Source organism: Balaenoptera ricei, chromosome 8, assembly GCF_028023285.1.
Source record: "Balaenoptera ricei isolate mBalRic1 chromosome 8, mBalRic1.hap2, whole genome shotgun sequence".
Lineage (NCBI taxonomy): Eukaryota > Metazoa > Chordata > Mammalia > Artiodactyla > Balaenopteridae > Balaenoptera > Balaenoptera ricei.
In genome coordinates, this window is record NC_082646.1 from 66,406,054 (window position 1) to 66,425,463 (window position 19,410).

Consider the following 19,410-nt stretch of genomic DNA (forward strand, 5'->3'; position numbering starts at 1 on the left):
GGAACTCAATTAGCTTCCGTGGTAATTCAAGACTATTCCTCCCTGCACCACCTCACCCACCCTCACCCACTCCCCCTCCGCCCCCCAAGCAGGGAGAGCCTACAGTGAGCTTACATTGTGATGTGACTCTGCAGGGGACAGCTTTCCTTCAGGAAAGTCTCTGAGACCACCCCTACCCTCACCCCCAGCAGGGAAACGAGGTCAGAGAGCTATTCTCCAAAGATTCTATGGTTCGGTACAACTTAAGGGCATGTGAGCTAGTGGAGAGGGTGAGGAGTGATACCTGGAGATCCCTTCTGGGTCCGGGGAAAGAGTGGGCCCCCAGGGGCAGGGCCATGCCGGTGCTCCTCCGTGCAGGAGCTGCACAGCCAGCGGTTGCAGTAGGTACAGAGGATGTGTGCCGCCCTCTTCTCCTTGCACTCGGAGCAGTTCTAGAGGTAGAGAGTTCTGGAATTACTGACAGTATCTTCATCATTTGGGCCTGCTTTTATGAGTGGTAAATACTCTAGGGACTGGGGTCCTGCAGGGCTGTTCCTCCACTATTTTGGAGTGCAGTCAATTCTGGAGAGCTGCCTGGGAGTGACATGCAGGGGCGTGTGAAGGAAAGCACCCTTTGTGACTAAGAGTACTGCCCTCAGGAGCTATTCACACAAGTCCTGTGCTGAAGCTGAGGATACACAGATGAATAAGGCAAGGATCTGCTCTCAAGGTACACACAGCCTGGACGGGGTGGCAGACATTCAGTGGGTAATGCTGTGATGAAAGAATGCACCAAGTGCTAAGGAAGCAAAGCGAGGTTTCCAGGAGTTCCATCTAGGAGTGGCCAGGAAAGGTTCCATAAAGAGGTGACATTTGAGTTGGATACTGAATGACAAGTAGAAGTTCACCAGGCAGACAAGGGAGGAAAATGGAAAGCACAGGCGAAAGCAAAAACTTCAACGTGCCTATGGAGAGGAAGAAGCTGCAGCTGTATGAGTACACAAAAAGATGATCATATACAGCCAGGAAAAAGTAAGATGGACCAACTCTCAGAGCTGTGTTTCCACTGCTGCGGCTTGCCAGGACCAAGAGTCCCTAGCCTTCTTCTAGTACAAATGTTCATTCATTTGGTCAGCAAATATCATGCAGGGCTGATATAAAAGAAGAAAAATTAGTCTGTCTGTGCCTGAATAATACAGGCCACCAAACTGATGTGGATTCTGACAGCTTTGTCCTCACACTGGGATCTGACAAACCCACAGCAAGAAAAAGAAAATAGAGGAGAAATACAAGTTTTACTAACCAAACTATGAATTCCTTGAGGGTAGAGACATGGGTCTCTGTCTTCCTAGCACCCAGAACAGGCCCTGGCATATCAGACATTCAGTAAGAATTTAATACAGGTGCAAGTAAGTAAAATGGCAAATGAATAAAATGTAGTGGCAAGGATACCCCAGTGGAGAAAGGAACAGAAGGGATACCAGTCAGTAAGTGATGTGAAATTTCAGAAACTCAGGCATTAGTCGTTAAATATAAGCATAACTGATGAACCCATTTAACCCAGGCTGGTGCATGAGTTTCAACTCAGTGTGCTGGGGTGGGTGGAGGGTGGGGAATAAAAGCTCAGTATCCATAGTTTTCAGTAAGAGCTATAAGAGAGAGAAAACAGCCCAATTTTGCTTCCCCAACTGAAACATTCTGATTCTCTTCTGGACAGAAGTATGGATGGATGGATAGATGGATGGATGGATGGTTGGATGGATGGATGGATGGATGATTAGGCAAACTGGTGGAAGGTAACAAGTCAGATGGAGTGATGGGTGGACAGACAGACTTATGGACAGGGGTCCCATAGATTTCTGAACAGGATCAGCTGTTTCTTTGCTTGTCCTGACTTACCCTGGCCATCTTGGATTGCTCAGAAGAAAAGCACTGCAGCAAAACAATGTTCAGTTACATCCTTGGTAAGGTATACTCGCTTACACCCAGGACAGGAGATGAGCTCTGGGAGAAGGTGGGAAAGATAGCAAAGTCAGGGCAACATTGCAGATTATACATAACATAGGACCTAGACACAAGGCTTTCTAATACACAACACCAAGGTATGTACCAATACCACTTGTGCCAAAATGAAATACGTTCGATGCCATAGCCTGCACTTACCATCTAGGTACTCTGGACATGACCATCCCGTTAGCGGCCTGCCCTACAGAACTTCCCACATCCTCATCTTTGCCTGATCCTACATTCCTTTCCTCCCTACAAGCCATGTTACTACAGGCCCAACCCTGCTCCAGTTCTGATAATTAGGTGCCTTCCTGCTGCTCCCACTCTGCATTCCACAGTCCTGAGAGCCTAGTTCCCACTACTGGCTAAGTTCAAAGGGGTCAGTTTAGCCCAGGGCACAGCTCCAGCCATTTACATTACTGTGTAGTAGAATCACTTTAAAGAACTCAAAGCTAGAGCTTCCAAGAAGGTTCTAGCCAGAGAAAGGCAAGGACTCCCTGCCTGCTCATCTAGGAGGTATTTTTCTCTTGTTACAACCAATACCAATTGGTCTGCCTCTGGGGCTCAAAGAGGTTTTGCTGGGCCTTCTCCACACAGTCCATGTTGGGTGCACCACATATATGTATGTTCCACCCGTGAACATGAACATCTTGTCCTACTCCCCTCTCCCCAGAGAAATGCAGCAGTCTCCAACACATTCAGCAGCATGGTGGACTCCTGAACTATATAAGCAGCATGACACTGCCACCCTGGAGATTGTAGTACTTCAGGTCCACCCCAGTGGCACTCAGCCCACTGGGTACAAGGAGATGAGCTTCCTGAGGAGGGCCAGGTGCCTGCGCCCAGGGATGAGGACAACCTGAAAAGGGGCTGGCTATGCCAGTGCATGCAGCAATACCACCACAGTCTTCTCTGCCCCATATCACCAAAATGATACAATGGCAGTTGCTCTAGACTTGCAGGCAGACAAACTTAAGCCCAAACACCATGTCTACCACTCAGAGACCTTGGTTGGGCAAGCCACTTAATCTCACTTAACTCCTCTGTGCCCCAGTTTCTTCATATGTAAAATAGAAAGGAAAAACAAGAGTTGCTATGAGGACTGAATTAAACAATACTTGAGAATTCACATGATCCTCCATGAATGTTGACTTTGAATTCAAATGATTTCTCATATCCCATTCATGGTAGGGCAATAACCTCAATTATCAACTCTCCCAGGTGATGAAAGTCAGATAGTCTGAGAGAGAGACTGAAAAAGTGGTCACAAATTCTTCTCCTCCCTGTGTCCATGCCTTGCAATCCTATCCATTAAAAGTGGAGTCTTCTCTATCCTTTGAAGCTAGGCTGCCCTCATGACCTGCTTTGGCCAACAGAATGCAGCAAAAATGACACTGAATAAGTTCTAAGCCTAGACCTCAAGTGGCTTTATATGACTCTGCTCTCGCTCTCAGAACTCTAAGACTGTCACGTGAACAACCCCAGGTTAGACTGCTGGAAGATGAGAAAACATGTGGAGAGAGGCCTCAGTTGTCTCAGGTGTCCCACCTGCAGCCGTCACAAACCAGGTAGCCCCAACTGACCCACCAGCTGAACACAGACATGGGAAAGCACAGCAGAGATTAGCCCAGCCCAGCCCAGACCAGAAGAACTACCCAGAGCATCCCAGCCCAAACCCTCAACCTGTAGAATCATAAATAAAGCTTGGTTGTTGTTTTAACCACTAAGTTTTGGAGTGGCTTTTTATGCAGCAAAAGCTAACTGATATATTCTGGAAAAATCAAAATCTACAAAATCATGCAAAATAATATTTTAATACTCTTCTTTCCCCCACCTACCCCTCCGCTCCCCTGCCCCCCAAAAAAACCCTCCCCTAGCCTCCAAGAGTCATGGACTTTAATGACAGAACTGGATCTGCAATCTCCTAGATACTCTCCTGCCTGTCAAGAACAGTGCCCACGATTACTGAGCCTGCGCATCTGGAGCCTGTGCTCCGCAACAAGAGAGGCCGCGATAGTGAGAGGCCCGCGCACCGCGATGAAGAGTGGCCCCCGCTTGCCACAACTAGAGAAAGCCCTTGCACAGAAACTAAGACCCAACACAGCCATAAATAAATAAATAAATAAATAAATAAATAAATAAATAAACAAACAAACAAATAAACAAACAGTGGCCAGAGGTGGAGAAGGATGCTCTCTACAGGTGGCATCATCCAGGGGCATCACGTGACTGTCCCTCCCTACCACCTGGCTGCCCAGGGAAGATCCTCCTCATCTACTCCCAGGTCAGAAATGCTGTTCTAATTGGTGAAAATAATTTCCACAAGGCTTCCGACTCCCTGGTACCAGATGCTCAAACATTTGTCATAGTCACACAGCCTCATTATCATCATGAGAAAAAGAGAAATAACTGAATAGATCAGACAAGGCCCCATCACACATCCTGTATCTCCCCTGGCCTTAAGGACCAAAACCCTCAGCCTGTCACTCAAGGCCCTTTCCAAGTTGGCCTTAACTCTCTCTAGTCTCATCTCTAGCTTCACCTGCCACACACCCTATGTCCTTGCCATGCCAAATACCTCTGCTATCCCTAAATGCACCAAACCTTCGCATAACTCTATGTTTGTGAAAGTACTGTTCCCTCTCCCTAAAATACTCTGTCTTGCTGCCCCACTCCTTTTCAGATAAACTCCTATTCATCCTTCCAAACTTGTTCAAATGTTCTACCTTTGAGAAGCAGGGTTGATTTCCCTTAGGAAGAGTTAATTATTCCCTCTTTGGGGTTCCCACAGCATCCTGAACATCCTTCTAGTAAAACAAATATCACATTGCATTTTAACTATCTGTTCATATGCCTACATACAAAAATAATCCACAATTGATACTAAAAGATATTGCATGATTTTTATGTTTCTTGTGGGTTTGAGTATTCCACGTGTGTTCCTTGCACTCACAGCCAATGAAAGTAGTCAAAAGCCATTTGGAAGTTTTCGGGGTGGTGGAAAAAACCAGCCCAGGAAAATAAAGGAATCAGGTCTGATCCAGAGCAGAGGTGTGCGGCTTGGGAAAGGCTGTGAACTGGGAGATGTGGGTTCCAGGCCCAGGACTGTCACTAACTGTGCAACCTTAGGTAAGTGACCCCTTTTCTCTGAACTGTACTTTCTACATCCTTAAATGAGGGGAATGGGAATAAAAGGGAAGTATGGATTATCCAACCCTCCTCCTCTGCCTACTGCAACCAGGCTTCAGAAATATTCCCCTGGGCAAGATGGGAAGGGACAGACAACCACCTTCGTCAGCAAGTCAGGGACAGGCTTGTGGCTGAGGGCAGCCTGGATCTAAGACCTCCTCCAGTCTGAACAGGGGCTGCTGCAGCAGACAGCAGGGCTGGAGAACCATGGCAGTGATACACACAGGTACCAGGGCAACTGTGGGGACCAGAGTGGACACAGAGGACATGGGCTCTCTTTGTGTCACAACTTTTGCCCAGAAATTCTTATCTTCCCTCAGAAGGTCCCTAACCCCCATCGAGCTGTGTCAACCTTGAGCTCTTTGGTTTTTTTTTGTTTTTTTTTTAATCTAGGCATTGCTTTTTTTTTTTTAATTTTATTTATTTATTTATGGCTGTGTTGGGTCTTCGTTTCTGTGCGAGGGCTTTCTCTAGTTGCGGCAAGTGGGGGCCACTCTTCATCGCGGTGCGCGGGCCTCTCACTATCGCGGCCTCTCTTGTTGCGGACGGAGCACAGGCTCCAGACGCGCAGGCTCAGCAATTGTGGCTCACGGGCCTAGTCGCTCCGTGGCATGTGGGATCTTCCCAGACCAGGGCTCGAACCCGTGTCCCCTGCATTGGCAGGCAGATTCTCAACCACTGCGCCACCAGGGAAGCCCCGAGCTCTTTGTTTTTTAAAGAGGGTTCCCCATTTTTCAATGAGGATACCAAAACAAAGTTTTTTTAGACAACTAGAATACATGAACTCTTAGGGCTCTGGATATATATATAAAACGACCAAACATTAACTTATAATATTTAACATTAATTTAGTTTTTAATACATATTTAAATCACATAAAATATTATTTAGATATATTGCTTTTTTCTTTCTACTTGAATTATTCAAGCAACAGCATTGAGCTTCTATTTCATACAGAGGAACATCAGTTCTGAGAAATGTAGGGCCAGGGCCCAGAGGCCACACAACCATCCCCAAAGGGGGTGGGCTTCTGCTTCCAGAATGAAGAACACACAGGCACCAGAGGTTCTCTGAACACTGAAGATGTTCAGTCCATCTGTCACAAGAGTGAGCACTTCTGGTCCCTGGGAGGTATGGGGCAAATTATTCTTTTACCACCACTCCCTATATTAGGCACTTTACCTGTCTTATATAATCGTCAAACCATCTCTTAGAGGTAGGCATTGTCCCCATTTCATAGTTGGATAGACTGAGGCTCCAAGAAGTTGTCACCTACCAAAGATCATAGAAAGCAGAAGCAGAACTACAATTGGAGCCCAAGTCTGTCCACCTCTAAAACTCAGCCCTGTCCACTATGCTATACTCCTCTCTAATTCAAGTGTAAATAAACAAGGTAATTTTATTTTAATTAACTAAATGATTTGATTTTAAGTAAAATATTCCATAATAATGATCAGACTCTAATGATGACCTGGACCCAGCTTTGAACTTGGAATCGAGAAGGAGCTGGAAGCCAGCCCCAGCTATGCTTAAAGTTTTAAGAAATATGATCTTTGAGAAAAGGCAAATGAAGCAAGAGTTCTTCTGCCTAGAAAAAATAAATCTGGGGGCAGTTTCATTCTACAGATCAGTGGTTCTCAAACTTTGTTACATATTTGAATCATATGAGGTATTTTTAAACATCCTGACGTCCAGTCCACATCCCATTATCAATTAAATCAGAGTTTCAGGAGGTAGGAGCCAGGCATCAGTATTTTTTAAAATTCCCCAGGTGAGGGGACTCCCTGGTGGCGCAGTGGTTGAGAGTCCGCCTGCCGGTGCAGGGGACATGGGTTCGGGCCCTGGCCCGGGAGTACCCCACATGCTGCGGAGCGGCTGAGCCCATGCGCCGCAGCTGCTGAGCCCGCACGCCTAGAGCCCGGGCTTTACAAGACAAGCCACCGCAATGAGGGGCCCCCGTACTGCAACGAAGAGTGGCCCCTGTTCGCTGCAACTAGAGAAAGCCCACGCCCAGCAATGAGGACCCAACGCAGCAATCAAGCAATCAATCAATCAATCAATCAATAAATTTATTGCCAAAAAAAATTTCCCCAGGTGATTACAATGTACAACCAAGTTTGAGGACCAGTGCCAAAGAGAGAGTACCCCTTTCCCCTGTGGCTGAGCCAGATAGATCTGCCCCCTGTATCATGCAGCTGAGAAAGACAAGCTCACCCAGTTTTAAAGAGGCTCCAACAAGTTAAGAAAGACTCTGAATGCAGCCGTCATGTATTTCCCCTCTGGCAGAGAAGAGAAAAGGGCAGATGCCCAACAGACAGAAGGGTGTCCTGATACCTAGGTACCCTGGGGGTTGGTGGGGAACTGGAGGACAGCTTTTGCGTCCCCTAACTCCCAGCTTCACTGAAGGACCCATGAGCAGGCTTAGGGTGCAGCCTGAGGTTTGGCACTACAACGACTGCTGCTGGGGCCTAGAGAGTGTGCTGAGCCCAGGACTTAGTGAGGCAGCAAGGGAGGTGGGCCAAGACTAGGCAGTCCACCCTTAGACATGAACGGCAGTGCCAAGGCAACCTGGGCATAGGGCTGGGGTGGGAGAGAAGTCCCAAGGAGGTCTCAGAAGACTAGCATGGGTCAGCTCAGCCCACCAGGTAGGGACACATGCACATAAGCCTGAGCTCAGTGCTAAGCAACGCTCTGAGGGTTAAAAAGCCCTTCATTCTAGAGCTCTTGCCCAGGGCTCCATGAAACTTTGCCGCTGGGGCCCAAGCTCTGACTCCAATAGAGCAGTGGCACCATCTGGAGAAGACTGATGCTCCACTGCCGGCTCTCACCTGTAGAACCGAAGCTGGGCAAACCTAGTTTCCAGACCTAGCTTTTTCCACTGTTCATCGACCAGTTCCCTCATCATAAAGATGGTGACACAGAGGCCCAGAGAGAGGGAGGGACATAGCTAAAAACCACAGATCCTTGTAAATCACAGGTGGCACCTTGAACCACTGAGCAGTCCCTGATTACCTCTGTCAGGGGTATGCCTCTATCAGACATTATGCAAGGAAAAAAACACTCCAGTTATATTCTCTGGCAGGCTGGCCATCCTCACTAACCATTCCTGCCCTCCCACCCAAGGCAGCCCCAGGGTACTGGGCATCAGCTAAGGCCCCCACCACACAAGCCCCCGAAGCCTTCCTTTAGCCCATAGCTCAGAGCAGCACCACCTTTGAGAAACATGTTGCACCCACTCCCCAGATGCCCAGTCCCTGCTAGAAAGACAGATTTCCATCCTAAGGTGATTCTGCTCCTGCCCCTGGCTGCCAGAAGGCTTACCTGTGGGGCCTGCTGCCCTGTGATTAGAGCAACACCTGGGGGAGAAGTCAGAAGAGCGACAGGTGAGACCACCACAGGTCCCAGAGGATGGTGCTTACCAAGTGCCCAGGAACACCCACCCTGCACTCTGCAGCCAGCTGGGCTGCAGGGCCTAAGCCTCAGGGAGCTGGGTACGGGGTGGGGAAGGGGGAGCAGCCTGGGTCCTCTCCTCCTTTCCCTGATGCATCCTCAGCCAGGGCTGCATTTCTCCAGCTCACCTGAGACGCTTCTGCAAGAAAGGGCTTGGTTGGCTCCTCCTGTTCCTGTTTATCTCGAAGGCTCTGCAGTATTTTTCCCAAACTGAACAGCAAGAGGAAGACCTCAAAGAGGCGACTCTCTTCCTAGCTGCATCTCCTTCCTAATCCTCTGGGTGCCTTGGAACAGACGCTCAGAAGGAAGAAAACGAGATTTTCAACTTTCAGGAACTAGCTCTGTCGCCCTCTGCATAGCTCAGGAGGCCATCACTCTCAGCCTTTTAGGACTCGATCCAAAAATCCTTCAGCCCTCCATGTTCCCCAAAATGACAGTGCTCATGTGTGGCTGGAACCTGCCCCGATCCGGCAGCTCATTTAAATAGAGCTCATCACAACAACAGTGTTGGTAGAGAAGTGAGTAGCTGCAGGGCCCTGGGGACCCCCTGTTTATACATAGGAAGAATGATGCAATCTGGGTATCAAAATAGCAATCCAGAATGGAATAACAGGCTCACGCAGCAGCGGTGCCTGCACAGCCAGAGCTCAACTTGACACACTCTGTCAGCCCCACACTACTGCAGCACGCAGATGCCAGGCACACACTCTCACCACAGCATTTTAAAAATCAGCAGGAGCCCGAGATAGCCCTCCATGCCCCCGGCACTGAAGGAGGGTGGGGGTGAGGGAGCTTCGACAGACATTAAAGTCTGTCTCCTACACACTCACCTGCTCCTGCCACTTCACCTGAAGTCCTTATCCTGTGATGTCACAGTCAGTTGCCATAGTGACCAATTGTCCGTCACAGCGGAGGATTAGGACTTCACATGGAGAAGACACACATTTATAATGCACAAAGGTCCTGAGAGGTGTCCCTCGGCAGCTACCTCTACCCCTCCCCCCAGGGAGATACAGTCACACACAAACTGGGAGAGAAAGAGGAAGGAAAAACAGGGTCAGGTTAGAGGAAAGATATTAGGATGGGGCAAGATTACGAGCCCAGGATAATTGCAAAAGCCCAGAGTACAGGCAAATTTCAAGAGCACAGAGGGGAAGTGACAGGGAATGAACTTGGAAAGACTGGCAGTAGAGTAAGTGCCTGAAGAGCCCTGGATGCTAAGCCAAGGAGCTTGACATTTATCCTAAAAGCAAAGGCCACTCAAAAAGGTTCTGGCTTTATGACTATCTTGATGGACTGGAGATTGGGGGGCGGGCAGGGAGGAGGCTTGTCCAGTTAAGGATTAATGGGATCCTGAATGAGGGTAGAAATGGGAAAAAAAAAGGGACAGAAGAGTTGTTTCAAAGAGAACCAAGAGGACATGACCAAAGTAGGATGCTGAGGGGAGTGGTGGTGTGTGAAGGAAAAAGGGTCATGTGGATGGGCTGCCATGAACAGAGGTAGGTAACAGGAGGAGGAAGAGGGCAGTTGCCAAATCTTATCGTACCTGTATCCTACTTTCTCTGGCATCCATACCTTCTTAAAAGGATCAGGCCTCATTCTGCCCTGCTGGACCAATGATTCACAAATCTGGAGGGTTTGTTAGAAATCCCAAATCTACCAAATCCAAATCTCTTGGGTGTGGGTACGGGACCAGGAATCTATATTTTAGCAAGTTTCCCAAATAATTCTTAGGCATCCAGACCAGCACTGGTTCAAGGACCAGTAGTCAGAAACCAGTGGCCTGGACAACTACAGTAGCTTCCTAGCAGGTCTTACTGCATCCAGTCTTGTCTCCTCCAATCATTCTTCTCAGGAAGCCAGAATGACTTTTCAGAAATACGGATTTGATTATATTCCACTGACCCAAAACTTTCAGTGGCTCCCCACTGTCTACTGAATAGCCTAAATTGGTCAAGACCCTTCTGTTTGGAAAGGAAACTTGGCTCTAAATTTCCTTTCCAAACAGAGTTCCTACTTCTCTCCTTCAAGCAATCCTATATTCCAACCAAAGTTAATGCCCTTCTGTTCCTCCTGCCCTCTCCTCCCTGTGCCTCATGCTAACGCTATCCCCTACCTGTGATTCCCTTCCATATTTTTCTGGCCCTGCCTGGCTCCTACACAGCTATTCCTACTTGATGCCACCCACGGGTTCAAATCCACCAATTTCCCCAGGCAGAGCCTAAAACAGGGGTCAGAAAACTACAGCTCACCTGTTTTTGTAAATAAACTTTTATTAGAACACAGTCATGCCCATTCACTTCCATATTGTCTATGACTGCTTTTGTGCTGCAGTGGCAGAGTTGAGTAGTTGTAACAGAGCCTCTATGACCTGCAAAGCCCAAAATACTTTCTATCTAGTCCTTTACAGAAAAGGTTTGCTGACCCCCGAACTAAAGCAACAGCTACTTTGTTTTAGTCTCTCCCTTTGAGGTTCCATTCTGGTAATGGGGATCCTGCTTATTCCCAAGTCAACTCCCATCCCTGTGTGCTCCAGTTCTGCTAACTGGCTCACATTTGAGCTAGAACTTCAGTTTGGGGTAGGATGTAACAAACAAGGAAAGGACATTTCAGAAGGGGGGAACACCATAAACAGAGGATTACAGGTGACAAAATATGAGGCCCTCAGGGAATGAGTGATAAAGCTAGCTCATGCAGAGGAATGACAGATGAGGCTCTGAAATTAGCATGGGGTCAGACTGGGAAGAGCCTTAAAGGCCATGCTAAGCTTCTGTTCTGAACTGCAAGCAATTAGGAGCCCTTTAGGTAGCTAGAAATTCAGGTCCAGGATAGGAGAGAGTGATCAGAGTTGAAGCTAGAGGATTTCGGAGCATAATCCACAAAGGCAATAGGTGGAGTAAGGTCAGGCAGGGGGATCCAGGGACTGTGGGGCAGGGCCAGGTAGCAGATCTAAGCCAAGAGTCAGAATCTGGGCATAAGAGCCAGGTGACAGATTGAAGCTGGAGATGGATGATCCACAGCCTTCAGAGCCCATGCTCCTAGGAACCACCTGACTGTGAAATAAGCTTTCTGTGTCAAGAAAGTACCCATAGTGGAATGCAGAAGGTATGGGTAGGATGACCCTGGATTCACCTCATCTGATAGAGTGGTACCTTTATCTCTTTTCACTTCCTATCTCAACAGTCAATCCAAGGGCTGATGCATTGACATACTCCATGCAAAGCCACTGTCTCCATTTCCAACTGGGCCTGGACAGAGGACCAGTGGGGGAACCAAGGGCAGCACCCTACTCTAGGTCTGTGGTTCCTACTGCCGCTGAAGCCCAGACAAGCCCCAGATTGGCAGGCAAGGGAGCTGGATTTTTTTTCTGGCTCTCTGTAAGTGACCAATTACGTGACATTCAGCAGAATTCTAGAACTTTCTGGAATCCTGATGTCCCATTTATTCAATGAGGGGTTAGAGATACACTCTAAGGGCCTTTCCTGCTCTCCAGCCGTCATAGCAGTTAACCAGTGACTGGTCCCTCCTGAATGAGAGTTCCCGCAGACAAGAGGCCCCTCCAAGACCCTGTCCATCAATCACATCTACCTTGAACTCCCTCCCTAGCTACAGCTTTCCAAGTAGTGCCAGCAGCAGCAAGCACATCCCCCAAAACACTGCCTGCCTCCTTCCCATCACCAGGGGAATTGCTCTCCCAGTAACGGTTCTAAGGTACCAGTGCTACTCCCAGGGCCCTAGAGGGCCAATTAAGGTGGGGAAACTGTTCATGAACTAAAAAACCATCCTGCTGATAGGGCTCTGGAGCTCCAGCTCCTGCACCTGCTGCACACCCAGCTCAGCCCAGCTCAGCAACCTGCCCTCCACCTGGGAAACTTGGGTCACTGGCCACAACAGATCCCACAATAGTTGCGCACACTGTTCATCACCTGGAGCGAGCAAATAGCAGTCACCTCGCCTGCCAAGCTGCTGGTGCTGAGATCTCATCCCCTCTGCCTCCCGCTCTCACCCCAGGCCATTAGAGCCCCTCCAGCTGAGCTGCTCATTAAGATAAGTATCATTTCCCTCTCTGACTCTGAGGTTGTAGCATCTTGCATCAGGTCCCTCTCTTTGGATCTTCCCAAAGCCCCAAAGCCTGCCCACTGAGGAACAGAGATTGTTCCCCCTTTCAGCATTTGTAGTTTTCAAGGGATATGCTGTTACATCACTAGCTTCAGGAAGCAGGAGGCTATGGTGGTTATTTGGTGTTCTTAGAGCTCTTCAAGTCCAGTCCCAGAGAATACCCAGGATCACCCAGTCAGTTAGTGCTAGAGTCCAGACCGAGCTCCAGGGCCCATGACTTCCAGACCAGGGCTCTGCCCATATGTAGACTGCATCATCCACACTGAGATTGGGAAAATTAAGATACTAAACAAAGAGATTCTGGAATCTGGACCTCAGAGTCAAGGTCTCCCATCTAGGATATGTCTTTTAGTAGATTTGAAGAGAAAGAATAATGTTCCTTTTATTCACATGGGGAAGGAAATATTCAAGTAATGGCCTTCCTCCCCTAAAACAACACATAAAACCATAGGAGTCCTGAGAATTTTGAAGACAGATCCAGCACAGAGTAAACAGTTTCAGGCATGCCAGCTTCCTTCAGAGCTTGCTACATTTATTTAAAGTATCACTTGGGGACTCAATGGCCAACTTTCCAGGTAGAATTTGACCTGGGACCATTTTCAAATAGGCTTAAAAGCAAACAGTCCCAAGCAGATATTCTCATTGGTTGAGCAGATCCGTTTCCAATATCCAGCCTTTCTGGAGCCTTCCACTCCAGTCATCACATAGCACAGCTAAGACATTGTGTGCTCAGCATACTACTGCCTTTGCTTTGGTCCCCATCATCAGCTTTCAAAGACCTGGTCCAGCTGGTCCCCTCAGAGCCTAAGACCTAATGCAGACCTACTTCCTAGTGTGATGGAGTTGCTGGGGAGAATCTCAGTTAGGCTGTGGCTGCATTAATGCAAGATCTGCACCTGATGGCTCGGGCTGAAGGGTTGGTCCTCTCGTCAAAGATTCTCCATGGAGTCTCCCCATCAGTTCAGTGATTCCAGGTGAGAGTGGAATCTCCTCCTGAGCAAAGTGCTACAGTGCAAATCACAAGCTTTAAAGATGGGTGAACTTGAGTTTGACTTGACCTGACCTTACACTTAGACCTTACACTTAGACCTTAGACCTTACATAATCACAATTCCCAGGGTTTTTTATCTGTAAAACGGGGATAATACCTACCTTATAGGGTTGTTGTGAAGTTTAGAAAAGATAATACAGGCATAAGCACTCGGTACAGCATCTGCCAACCAGAAGGTGCTTGATAAATGTGTTTCGCACCTCACAACTTGAGGACTAGAAAGGGGCAGTGTCATAAGTGAAAAAAGTTTTCCTTCCAGGCAAGAGCCATGGGAGATCTTTGTGGATCCACTGATTAAATCATTTGTTCAATAAATATTCACTTAGGCCCTCGTCCTGTGTCAGGTCTATGCTGGGCTGTGGCATTGTAGAGATGAAAGGCAGAGCCCAGTTGAATGAGAAGATGCCCACCTCACACCCTCCCCCAGTGCTGAGCCCCACTGCAAACATGCAGGCCTGGGGAGGCTCCACTGAGGGATCAGAGTTGAAAACCAGCTGGACAGACACTGAGCTCAGGCACAGCCCCTCTTCCATTCAACTCAGCAACTTCTCAGTTCTGCCCAGCAACCAACAGGAACAGATTTATGGAAATGGACTCATCCCCATGCAATGTGGCCACAACTGGCTGGAAGCGTTGATGCTAAGGACCTATTTAATTCTTCAGCCTCTATCCATCTCCCCTGCCAACCCTCTACCTATTCCCATATTTAACTTTTGAAAGCTCCAGACTGGTAGAAATAGGATAAGCCTTTTAGCAAGTCTGTACTCCTATTCTGCTGGATACAGTGGCAGTGCTAAAAGCTCTTTCCAAAGAACCAAACTCCCAAAGCATGGCTTCTCAAATTACAACAGGAATCTAAGTTCAGGTATTGGGTATCTCACTGGACTTGCCAGAGATAGGTGACATCTCTGCTTTTCATCAGTCAGCTCATTTGAGTGACATTCTTTTAGTCCTTCAGAAAACATTCAGTGAGCAACTGATATCCACCAGTCCTTGTGCATGGAGAATCTCCCAAAGGTATTGCTCCTTTGCCTAAACTTTAAACAGTCTTCTCTTCACATTCTTACCACACTGTATCATTATCATCTGTTTAGTTATCTGCCCTTCAATAGAATATGAGTTCCTTGAAGGCAAGGGCCCTGTCTTTTCATCTCTGCACCCTAAATTCCATAGGGCCTGGTACATAAAAGTCAATAACTACCTGTGAAGGAGATAGACATACAAACCAACAAATACCACACAGCATAGAATCCTAAAACCTCCAAGTAGCAGAGGAAGCTTATTCCACTCTGATCCACAAATGCAAATATGGTAGGTAACAATAGCCTGGCCAGACCGCAGGACATACTAAATAATGTAAGATGCCACATATTCAAGAAATTGCCTCTCTGGTTCCAAGTCAAGCATGTTTGCATCTAACAGATTTTTTTCCACTTCAGTTTCACAAGTTCTAAATAATGGTATTTTTTCACATTTCTTGGTCTCTTACTATATCCTAAGCACAGTACAGAATGTTCTATGTGTATGTTCTCATTTAATCTTCATAACAATCCTATAAGTTATTTACTACTATCATCATCCCCATTTTACAGGGAGGAAAACTTACCAAGCTATACAACTACTGTATTAAGTGGCAGGTAGATTAGGACTCACACTCAGATGCCCAGATATATGACATCAAAGCTTATGTTTTCATTCTCCCTTGCACTTAGAATAACTTGGCAACAAACACTATGATTCTAATAATTGTCACTAGTATGAATTTAGTTTTCTGACTTTAGAGTCAAACATATCCTTGAGACATGCATAATTAGTTCATGTTAAAAACCTTTTTTTTTTTAAAGCATTATGTTGTGTTTTTTTTAATGTATTTTATTTGTTTATTTATTTGTTTAGGCTGCACCAGGTCTTAGTTGCGGCATGCATGCGGGATCTAGTTCCTGGACCAGGGATCGAACCCGGGCCCCTGCATTGGGAGCACGGATTCTTACCCACTGGACCACCAGGGAAGTCCCTAGTTCATGTTAAAAATCTTAAGTGAGATCAAAGACCTAAACATAAGAGTCAAAACTATAAAACTCTTAGAAGAAAACATAGGGGAAAAGCTTTATGACAATGGATTTGGCAATAATTTTCTGGATCTGACACCAAAAGCACAGGCTTTTGGAAAAAATAGGTACGTTGGACTTCTTTAAGATTTAAAACTTTCACTATGTTAACAGGACACTATCAACAAAACAAAAGGCAACCCATGGAATGGGAGAAAATATTTGCAAATCATTTATCTGATAAGGGTCTAGCACTGAGAATACCTAAAGAACTCAACAACAACAACAAAAACCTGATTAAAAAATGGGAAAAACTTGAAACTAACAACACTGTAAATCAACTATACTCCAATAGAAAAATAAAAATTTAAAAAAAGGCAAAACTGAAACTCTATATCATTAAACAACTCCCCATTCCCTCCTCCCCCCACCCCTTTGCAACCACCGTTCTACTTTCTATCTCTATAAATTTGGCTACTTTAGGTACCTCATGTAAGTAGAATCATAGAGTATTTGTCTTTTTATGACTGGCTTATTTCATTTAACATACTGTTCTCAAAGGTCATTCATGTTGTAGCATGTGTCAGAATTTCCTTCCTTATTAAGGCTGAATAATATTCCATTATATGTGTATACCACAATTGTTTATCCATTCATCTGTCCATGGACTCTCAGGTTCCTTCCACCTTTTGGCTATTGCAAATAAGGCTGCTATGAACACAGGCATAAAAATATCTCTTCTAGTCCCTGCTTTTAATTACTTTGGGTATATATCCAGAAGTGGAATTGCTGGTAATTCTATATTTAAATTTTTTGAGGAATCACTTTACTGTTATCCATGGAGTCTGCACCATTTTATATGCCCACCAACAGTGCACAGGATTCCAATTTCTCCACATCCTCACAAACACTTATTTTCTGTTCTTTTTTTTTTAATAGTAGCCATCCTAACAGATGTGAGGTGGTATCTCATTATGGTTTTGATTTGTATTTCCCTAAATATTAGTGATAGTAAACAATTTTTCATGTGCTTGCTGGGCATTTGGATATCTTGTTTGGAGAAATGTCTATTCAAGTTCTTTGCCCAGTTTTTAATTGGGTTGTTTGTTTGTTTGTTTTTATTGTTGAGTTGTAAGAGTTCTTTACATATTCTGGATAATAACCCAACAGTGCTGGAACTTTTAAGACATATTTAAGATTCACCTTATTTATACATTTAACTTACTGTATTTCCAATAGTTCTTTAAGTAATTTAGAATGCTTATTTGCTGGACAATGGAATTATTTTTAAAAATTTAGTTTATAAAAGCAAATATTAACTGTAAATATGTTTAAATATTAATGAAAGGCCCTTTAAAAGTGATTGTTAAATTTGCTATATTTATAAATAGAACAAGATTTGCAAGTTAAAATTAAAAGCTTAAGGAAGAACTAAGTCTAAGTAGTAAGTTTAAAAATCATGTATTAATTAAAAAAATCAAAGTATACAATACCTATTCTGTACTCTGAACTCTCAACAGAGACTCAGAGAGCTTAGGTAGCTTGCCCAAGGGTTTAGAGGCCTTGAAATTCAGATCTAAAGACAACTGCAGTGCTATAATGCCTCAAAGATAGCCTAGACTTGTGCTACAAATCACTTTGAAAATACTGCAGACAACAAAACAAACAACAATGATGATGTTTCTGAATGCTGTCAACTTATTTGGCTTTTTCATCCCACGAGTTCATTCAGCAGACACTCACTGCATCTCTGTTACATGCCCTGTGCTAGAATACTGAAACGAACGAAGGGACTTGGCTCTTGTCTCCAAGGACTTCACAGTTCTCAATGAGACTGTTTCCTAGGAAACCTGATGTTCAGAAGAAAGACAGAAGCTCCTCCCTGCTGGAGGAGGGAGCAGCTTAGATGGTGAATGGTCCATTAGTCAGTGCGAGTCTGTTCAAAATCTGTTCCTGACTGACCCTAGGAGCCCAGCCATTCTCCCCCTGCCTTGGAAGTTCAGTGGGTCAGGACATGTCCTCTCCTTCTGGGGAGTCAGCCAAACCTTGAATCAAAATCTTCCCAGGTTTCTTAGCCTGCCACCAATTTAAGGAAATCCCAAACATGAAAAATCCCAGCTTACAAAACATATATTAAGCATCAAGAGGATTTGCTTTGTCTCACAGATTCCCCAAAGAGTTGCTTTCAGCAATGAGTATCCCTTGGGCTCTTACATTCTGATTCTTTCTACACCTGAAATTCAGTACCTATGAAATGGGAAGAGACCTGTTATACAGAAGGGGGTGAACCTGTGGTGTTTTTGTACTTACCATCTGGGACAGTCCCATGAACCCCAGCAACCTGCCCTAGCTCCTGGATCAAGCCCTGGAAGCAGTCCTTACAGAGCAAATGCTGACAGGGTAGGAGCCAGGCACCTATATCTTGCAGGTCCTGTTGGCATAATGAGCAGATCAGTACAGCCTCTATCTGTCCACTTCTGTGTTTCTGGTCAGCTAGTGGTCGCCCCATAAAGCTCACACCTATATCCATGCCCATGCATGTGCCCAGAACCGGAGCTTTTCCATTAATATCCTCAAGCATGAAGCAGTGTGTACAGCGAGCAAGCTCCACTCCCTGTAAGTGAAGCACAAAGCAGAGTGATTTGCTTCTTTGGGGAGACAGATATTCCTGGACAGGCCAGAAAGGACTCAGAGACCAAGGCCTCAGAAGTCCAGGCTATGTCCCTCTCCAGAACTGGAGGCTCATGCCCTACAACAGGGCACAGACTCAACCTCTCACTTGGGCCCAAAAGACAGTCCAGCATCTTTGCTGTGGAAAACAAAGCCTGGAGGGGTATGCTGGGTTGTGTGTTTATTACAGGGTTTGTTTGCCTTCAAGTGTCCCAGATCTACCTGTGCCTCTCTTTATTAGTGGACAAGCTTGATCCAAGAGTTCATTTTGGAAAAGAGAAGGAAATTTATTAAATGCCAAGTTTATGCCAGGTGCTTTATATACTTTATCTCCATCCTCACAATTACCCTTGGAGATAGGGATTATGATATTTTTAAAAATTAAATAAAACCATCAGAGACAGGATGAGGAAACTGAGGTTCAGAGAGGTTGGGTAATTGCACAAAGACAGACAGTAAACAGCAGAGTTCAAATTCAAATTCAAATCCAGGTCAGTCTGATTTCAGACTCCATACTCTAAACTGAAATGATTCTCAAGCTGAGGTCCACACACATGTCCTCAGGAGCTCTCTCTGCCAACATTTTTAAATTAGTGTTTCATTCTGATGAGTTTTTTAAAGTATAAATATTCCGGATCATCTATATATTCATCATGATGAGATTTTAGAGGCAGTGTTAAGAGTTAGGATCTAGTTCTTACCAAGCAGTATTACTTTGCCTCAGGCTAATGAGAAGAGAAAGGAGCAGACAATATGTAAATGATGCACTCCTGCCACATGAAGCTAAAATGAGATTATGGCACACAATGATGAATGCTTCACAGTACTTGGAATAGACAAAGGTGGTGGGGAAAGTGGGGCACCATCATTGTGGCACAAGTTTGCTAAACTTAGCCA

General features: G+C 45.8%; 1 protein-coding gene across 11 annotated transcripts in view; it reads right to left on the reverse strand.

Moving 5' to 3' along the window:
* Positions 1–19,410, reverse strand: part of TRIM66 (tripartite motif containing 66) — an 80,004-nt gene that overhangs the window by 46,219 nt on the left and 14,375 nt on the right. For 7 of the 11 annotated variants that reach the window (XM_059931054.1, XM_059931058.1, XM_059931053.1 and 4 more), the window contains 2 exons: positions 1,879–1,983; positions 284–431 (listed from right to left, as the gene is read on the reverse strand). In XM_059931054.1, the coding sequence (XP_059787037.1) occupies positions 284–431; positions 1,879–1,887 (157 nt within the window). In that variant the 5' untranslated portion in view covers positions 1,888–1,983. Of the gene's footprint in view, positions 1–283; positions 432–1,878; positions 1,984–8,753; positions 8,900–9,455; positions 9,548–19,410 lie in introns of those variants that run through there. The other 4 variants (XM_059931060.1, XM_059931056.1, XM_059931061.1 and 1 more) reach the window with 3 other exon arrangements.